We start from the raw sequence: 8,447 nt of genomic DNA on the forward strand, positions 1-8,447 counted from the left end.
TTTATTGTCATAGCACAGTCCTCAGTGAGGAAAGGGGAGTCCAGGAATAATGAAGAAACAGACTGTCAAAGTGGAAGCTATCCACACATGCCTTCAGGTAATAAACGCACTGTGAAGTTATTGGTTTTCTATTGGCGTATGGACCGGCGATTCAAAATCGACATTAGTTTTGACCATTTTGTGTTACTGTAGTGAATTCAATCTACACTGGATTTATACTGGCCTAGCATTTCGGTTTTGGCAATCTCTTGCTGGCAGTGCTGCTGACCTGTATTGACTTATCCAACCTATATTCTAATTCACACCCAAATTCTGTTCACCCATCATTCATACAAGCTGATTAATCTCCATTGACTGTTGGTCCACTGATGCCTTGATTTTGAAAATTTCAAACTTCTCTGAAACCCTTGCTCCTATTTATGCAATCTTCTCCAACTTTACAAATCTCCAATAATTTTCTTTCTCCAATTCTGCACACTTGTGCATTCCCAATTTTAATCACATGCTTTCAGCTGCGTGGCCTAAACTCTTGAATTCCCTCCTTCAACCTTCAGGTTTCTCTACCTCTCCTTTTTAAGATGCCTATTAATCCAACATCTTTGACAAAGCTTTTGCTTCTCTGTCTGAAAACCTCTTTGTGACTTGGTGATAACATCGTACTGTATTAATGATAGATAGATGGTCTTTCAGTTGTTGGGAAAAGTCTGATTTTGTTCTTATTGTGTGTAACTTTGGCAATTGTTTTGGGCTTTGGAGCATTGTTTCTAGTTTTGCAGATTTTTCTGCAAGAACAACTTATGACAATTGGCAACTGGTTAACGAGCAGATAACCACACCTAACGTACAGAAGGGCAGGGTGGATATGGGAAGTGTATGCTGACTATTTGGAAAGGAAAATTTTCAGGACTATGGGGAGAGGGCAGAGGAGTGAAACTAATTGGATGAGTCATTCAATAAAGTATAGGAAGGATATTATTAAACTTGAGGGCTCGGAAAAGATTTACCAAGATGTTGCCGGGAATGAAAGGTTTGAGTTATAAAGATAACCTGGGATTTGTTTTACTGGAACGTAGGCAGTTGCGTAGTGACCTTTTTTATAGAGGCTTAGAAAATTGAGGGGCATAGAAAAGGTGAATAGCAACGGTCTTTTTCCTAGGGTGGGGGAGGGAGTTCAAAACAAGGGGGCACACTTTTAAGGTGAAGGGAGAAAGATTTAAAAAGGATGTGAGGGGCAACCTTTTCCACATAGTGGCTCATGTGTTGAATGAACTGCCAGAGGAGGTGGTGGATGTGGGTATAAGTACAACATTGTACAGACCTTTGAATAAGTACATGAATAGGAAAGATTTGGATGGGTATGGGCCAAATGCAGGCTAGTGGGACTAATTTGGTTTGGAGATGTGGTCGGCGTGGACTAGTTGGACCAAAGAGTCAATTTCCATGCTGTATGACTCTGCCTGAATTAGTAGTACAGACATGATGGGCTGAATGGCCTTCACCGATGTTCCATATTTCAGTGGTTCGGTCAATGTGCGTTCTGGATTAAAAATAAATGTGCTTTGCTGTGTGTGAATTGTCAGCATCTCCCAGTGATGAGAGCTATGATTTTTACTAGGTTAACCTGGAGGATATTTCCACTTGCTCAGATAGTAGGAGAGCAGAGAGATTTTGAGCCTCTCTGGCACTGAATTGCAATCTTCTATATTGTATGTATAAAATTTATCTACTTCCATATAAACAATTGACCCCTTACTGTCCAATCTCCTTCTCTCCTTAGTCCCATGTGACCCTGGAGACCAATAATGCTGCAACGACAAGCGGAAATGATGCCTGTACTATCCAGGCAGAGATGCTGCAGCTCGACCTGATTGATGCTGTTGATGATATCGAGGAGGAGGACAACGGTCCTCTGAAGGAATCAAAGCCTGACAGCATGGCATCTTACAAGCCCAAGCGGCCCACGACCTTGAATCTTTTCCCACAAGTTCCTCGTACTCAGGTAAGACGGAGGAATGTGGCAGTGTTCCTCTGGTCACCGATTTTTAAAATGACCTCGGCAGCTGATCCCACTTTAATCTTGTTTCTTGGACGGCACATCATGTACAGAAAAAGATTTTGTTTTTGATTTTCCTTTCTTGCAGCCCAGCTGAATGGCAATAAAGATGGATATTAAACTTTTCTAGGTTTATAGTCAGTCATTAATCATGCAATTCAAATATCTCTGTGCCTTCATAATCACTATTGCTTTCCCTGGTTACTTAATCCAAAAAACAAACTGTAGAAGATTGCAAGGATTGCCTTCAGCACTGAGTGTCTAATCAGATTACTGTACCAGTAGACAGTAGCATCAGTGAAGTGCAGACTTGACTACTGGGTCAAAACATGTATTACACCAGTTGTGTAATCTGTATGTGGAAGGAATTCAATGATACATTGATGATAGAAACTGCAATTAGTGCTTAAAATTGTGGAAGTCAAACAACATGACAATAGAAATCCATTTCTAATCAAATTGACTGGTCTTAATGGTTCTTGCAGAAAATCACTTACAAATCTGCTTTGCTAGTAACAAGTGAATGACTCATAACTGTCTGTAAGCTGTAAAATAAAAATAGAAGGGTCGTGTTTGTACATAGAGCCGTTCACAACCTCAGGATGAAAAAATACTTGACAACCAACAAAATACCATTTTGATATATAGTCATTGCATTGCAGAAATGCAGCAGCTAGTTTGGACACAGTAAGCTTCCACAAATTGAAATGTAATAATGACAAGATAAACTCATCCAGTGATGTTGATTTGAGGGTTGAATGTAGACCTGGATGTCAGGGAAAACATTTTCCTTGCCTTAACAGCCATTGGAATCTTTTACGTGTACCTGACATGTACATCGGCCTCTGTTAATTGACTTATCTGAAAAGTGATGATTCTAATGCTGCGGCATTACCTTAGTATTGCAACTGGGAGCGTTGGCCCAGATTTTTTGTTCTGAAATCTCGGGAGTGGGAGATGAATCTAACACTTTGTGACTCCGGGGCAAAAATGTGTCACAGTCTCCCATGCACAAATACAAATGTCATGACTTCGGTGACTGATTTATTCCCATTGCTGTCACTCTGCTATTTGCTATTGATCTGGGTGAATGTGTGTAGAGTCAGAGAAGACTTGCTGTCCCCACACAGATTGGCAGATTTCAAATGGAGATTTTGCTTTTATTAACCTGTTGGTATACTAACAAATTTAACATGGTAATTCCTGGTAAAGTGACAATCAAACCATTTTGGTGGGTTAGGAGGGAATGGAAGAGAGGTGCCAATCTCCTCTGAATGAATTGAAAGGAAGTATCAGAAATACTTGGGGGTCAGGAAAGTGAAGATTTTTTGATTTGTCTCCTAGGGAAGAGTATTTTCCTCACCCACCGTAGAATGGAAAATAAATAAACTTTATTGGTCTCATCGACATAAGCCAATAAATCACCATTTTTCTTACTATGGGAACAGCACTTTAGAATATGAAAGGGTAAATAATGTCCCATCTCTCTTATTTTAAGTTTTTCCTCTTTTTTTTTCATGGGGGATGTGGGCATCACTGGAAAGGAAAGAATTTGAAGTGAGAATTTTATGTAGCAATTTGAAAATATGCAAGAAATTCTGCAATCTGCATTTTTCTTCCTTACCAAATATCCCTCTGAGAATATGTCGAATTTTCTTTCAGAACTATGTGCCCTCTAAACCTGAATAATGTCACCATCCTCCCAGGATCAGGTGCAGTTTATAACTTTTGGGCCCCTTCCTTTGCCTGCTACTTGACTTCTGAGATAAAACTAACGGAAGTGTAAAGCTGTAGCCCATTTCAAAATACGAGGATGGTGACTAAAGTAGGAGCAAAATTCCATTTTGTTTGTTTTTATTTAACAGAACGGGAGCAGAAGTAGCAGAAATGATCCAAAATCCATATAAATAAAACATTTTAATGTAGAATTTCATAGCTCTGAAACAACAGGCCACTCAACCTAGCTTCATGATCGTGTATCTACTCTTCATTAATCTCCTCCCAGCCCACTTCATCTCACCCTATCAGTATATCTCTCTTCCTTTCTCCCTCAGATATCGCTTAAATGTATCTAAGCTATTTGCCTTGACCAAAATTTATGGCTGTGAAGTTGAGATTCTCACCAGCTTCTGTGTAAAGTAGTTGTTTCTCAGTTTCTTATTGAAACGTTGAAAATAAGAGGAGGAGTAGGCTATTCAGATCTTTGAGCCTGCTCTGTCATGCAATATGATCATGGCTAGTTATCCAACTGAACACCCTGTTTCCACTTGCACCCTATAATCTTTGAACTCTTTTTAGCCCCAAGAATTACATCTGTCTCATTATTGAAAGGGTTCATTGTTTCGGCCTCTATCTTACTTGGCAGAGAATTCTACAGGCTTGCCACTGTCTGGGTGAGGAAATTTCTCCTCCTCTCAGTCCTAAATAGTCTACCCTGTTTTAAGTATGAAATAACATCTCTGAACAGGTTGATTTAGAAAAATATCTAGACTATGACCCCTGGTTCTAGAGTCCTGGTTGTCAGAAACGTCCTTCCTGCATTTAATCTGTCTGCTCCTTTAGAGTTTTAAAGGTTTCTGTGATCCCAGCCACACCCCCACACCTCTCATTTTGTTCACTTGTGTTTACACCAGTCCAAACTGATTCTCTCAACATCATTTTTTACTATCCCAGGAATCATTCTAGTAAACCTTTGTTGCACTTCCTCCATAGCCAGAACATATCTCCTCCAATAAGGAGATCCAAACTGCACACAACACCAGGTGTAGTCTCATCCAAGGCCTTGTACAATTGCAGCAAGACATCTCTGCTCCTGTACTCAAGTCCTTTTCCTATGAAGGACAACATACCATTTACCCTCTTCTTCACCTGCTGCACCTACACGCTTGCTTTCAGAGACTAATATGCAAGGACACCTAGGTCTCATTGCACTTCCCCTTTGATAATCTATCACCATTCAGATGATAATTTGCCTTGTATTTTTATTATCGGAGTGAATAACTTCATGTTTATCCAGACTATATTTCAACTGTCATGTATTTTCACCTTCACTCAACTTGTCCAAATCACACTGAAACATGTCTGCATCCATCTGTCAAGTCGTCCTTCTACCCTTTTTTTTCGAACCAGTGAGGGAGCAAGTTATCGTAGATCTAGTCCTGTGTAATGAGACAGGAATAACTAATGATCTCACAGTTAGGGATCCTCTCGGAAGGAGCGATCACAGTATGATCGAATTTAAAATACAGATGGAGCGTGAGAAGGTTAAATCCAGTACCTATGTCCTGTGCTTAAACAGAGGAGACTATGAAGGAATGAGGGAGGAGTTAGCTAAGGTAGAATGGGAGCAAAAACTTTATGGTGGGTCAATTGAGGAACAGTGGAGGACTTTCAAAATGATTTTTCACAGTGCTCAGCAGAAGTATATTCCAGTGATAAAGAAGAACTGTAGGAAAAGAGAGAGCCAGCCATGGACGTCTAAGGAAATAAAGGAAAGAATCCGATTGAGGGAAAAAAAAACACACAAAAAAGCAAAGAGTAGTGGGAAACTAGTAGACTGGGAAATCTTTAAAGGCCAACAGAAAGCCACAAAAAGTTGTAAAGAAAAGTAAGATAGATTATGAGAGTAACCTGGCTCAGAATATAAAAACAGGCAGCGAAAGTTTCTATAAATATGTAAATCATAAGAGTGGCGAAGGTAAACATTCATCCTTTAGAGGATGAGAAGGCCAATTTAATAACTGGGAATGAGGAAATAGCCGAGACATTAAACAGTTATTTCGTGTTGGTCTTCACAGTGGAAGACATAAATAACATGCTGAAAACTGATGGCAAGAATGTTATAGCAGGTGAGGACCTAGAAACTATCATTATCACTAAGGAGGCAGTGCTGTGCAAGCTAATGGGGCTAAATGTAGACAAATCTCCTGGCCCTGATGAAATGCATCCTAGGGTACTAAAAGAGATGATGGGGGAAATAGCAAATGCACTAGTAATTATTTACCAAAATTCACTGGACTCTGGGGTGGTTCCCGCTGATTGGAAAACAGCCAATGTGACGCCACTGTTTAAAAAAGGAAGTAGACAAAAAGCAGGTAACTATAGGCCAGTTAGCTTAACTTCAGTAGTGGGGAAAATGCTTGAATCTATCATTAAGGAAGAAATAGCAAGACATCTGGATATAAATTGAACCCATGCTGGGTGTTCCCAATGGGACATGAAGGGTAGGTCATGTTTAACTAATTTGGTGGAATTCTTTGGGGACATTACTTGCATGGTGGACAATGGGAATCCTGTGGATAGGGTGTATCTGGATTTCCAGAAGGCATTTGACAAGGTGCCACACCAAAGGCTGCTACATAAGATAAAGTTGCACGGTATTACAAGTAATGTATTGGCATGGATAGAGGATTGGTTGACCAGTAGAAAGCAAAGAGTAGCAGTAAATGGGTGTTTTTCTGGTTGGTGGTCAGTGGCTAGTGGTGTGCCTTAGGGATCAGTGTTGGGACCACACTTGTTTACAATTTACATAGATGATTTGGAGCTGGGGACTAAGTGTGGTGTGTCAAAATTTGCAGATGACACTAAGGTGAGTGGTAGAGCAAAGTGTGCAGAAAACACAGTCTGCAGAGGGATATAGATAGTCTAAGTGAGTGGGCAAAGGTCTGGCAGATGGAGTACAATGTTGATAAGTGTGAGGTCATCCATTTTGGTAGAAATAACAGCAAAATGGACTGTTTTAAATGGTAAAAAATTGCAGCACGCTGCTGTGCAGAGGGACTTGGGTGTCCTTGTGCATGAATCGCTGAAGGTGGGATTGCAGGTGCAGCAGGTGATTAAAAAGGCAAATGGAATTTTGTCTATCATTGCGAGAGGGATGGAGTTTAAAAACGGAGGCTATGCTGCAGCTGTATAGGGTCCTGGTGAGGCCACACCTGGAGTACTGTGTGCAGTTTTGGTCTCCTTACTTGAGAAGAGATATACTAGCACTGGAGGGGTTCAGAGGAGATTCACTCGGTTGATTCCAGAGTTGAGAGGGTTGGATTATGAGGAGAGACTGAGTAGACTGGGATTATACTCATTGGAATTCAGAAGGATAAGGGGAGATCTTATAGAAACATAAGATTATGAAGGGAATAGATAAGGTGGAAACAACCTCCCTGCCTCCACTAGCAGGTGAAACTAGGACTAGGGGGCACAGCCTCAAAATAAAGAGAAGCAGATGCAGGACTGATGTCAGGAGGAACTTCTTCACCCAAAGGGTTGTGAATCTGTGGAATTCCCTGCCCAGTGAAGCGGTTGAAGCTACCTCGCTGAATGTGTTTAAGGCAAGGCTAGATAAATTTTTGAACAGTAAAGGAATTAAGGGTTATGGTGAGTGGGTGGGTAAGTGGAGCTGAGTCTCAAAGAGATCAGCCATGATCTTATTAAATGGTGGGGCAGGCTCGAGGGGCCAGATGGCCGCCTCCTGTTCCTAGTTCTTATGTTCTTACCCAGTTTTGGATTTATTAGGGATGATTTTACCTTAATGGCTCTTAGCTTTGGTCTCTTTTTCTGTTCCCCACAAGAGGGGAGCAACTTCTCTGCTTCCTCTCTACTGAACTGCATCTTAATTCTAAAGACTTCTATGGGATTACTCCTGGGATTTCTCTCTCAAAAGAAGAGAGCTTCAACCTGCTCAGTCATTCCTGAGAGCTGGAAGCTCCAAATTCTGGCATGTCAAAAATACCCCTTGATCGTGTTTCTTGTAGAAGTATTCACTCGTTTTCTTTAAAATGACAAAAGGAACAATTTCGGATGGGCAAACTGGGTGCTTGTGCATGTCATTTGGTGTTATTTTGAGGCTGCGACCACCAGCACACCAATATTGAACCACTCTACATCCAGGCTTACTCCCCTTCAAGTTATTTATTCTTCCCAAATCAATGCTTCGATTGATTTGGCCCTAATCTCAAGTCAACAATCTACCAACTTGCTTAACTCTGTTGTGCAAAGTTGAGATCTGCAAAAAGTAGACATTGCAAGACTTGTGGAGCTCCCTGCAATTTTCTATTATTTCATTGTAACATTTTGCCAATTGGCAAGGGGACATTAGCCATTTGAGCTCTTAAGGTCCAATCATTATGGAAGCCACGTATTTTAAAGTTATTATCATTTAGTTTAACTTTCTTCAACTTTTTATTTGAGTGTGTAAGTTGTAAACTTTTGGAGTCATTATTGAAGGAATAAAACACAACTATAGTCTTGTATGCCCTGTGAACTCCACAAAGCACTTCATAGTCAATGATTGTATCAGAGATAGTAGGAGCTGCAGATGCTGGAGAATCTGAGATAACAAGGTGTAGAGCTGGATGAACACAGCAGGCCAAGCAGCATCGTAGGAGCAGGAAGGCTC

At 40.7% G+C, this 8,447-nt stretch overlaps 1 protein-coding gene across 6 annotated transcripts in view; it reads left to right on the forward strand.

Annotated features, from left to right (window-relative positions):
* Positions 1-8,447, forward strand: part of mapk8ip1b (mitogen-activated protein kinase 8 interacting protein 1b) — a 139,745-nt gene that overhangs the window by 89,677 nt on the left and 41,621 nt on the right. For all 6 annotated transcript variants that reach the window (XM_048607379.1, XM_048607380.1, XM_048607381.1 and 3 more), the window contains exon 3: positions 1,778-1,999. In XM_048607379.1, the coding sequence (XP_048463336.1) occupies positions 1,778-1,999 (222 nt within the window). The remainder of the gene's footprint in view (positions 1-1,777; positions 2,000-8,447) is intronic.

This window comes from Rhincodon typus, chromosome 17, assembly GCF_021869965.1.
Source record: "Rhincodon typus isolate 14 chromosome 17, sRhiTyp1.1, whole genome shotgun sequence".
NCBI lineage: Eukaryota > Metazoa > Chordata > Chondrichthyes > Orectolobiformes > Rhincodontidae > Rhincodon > Rhincodon typus.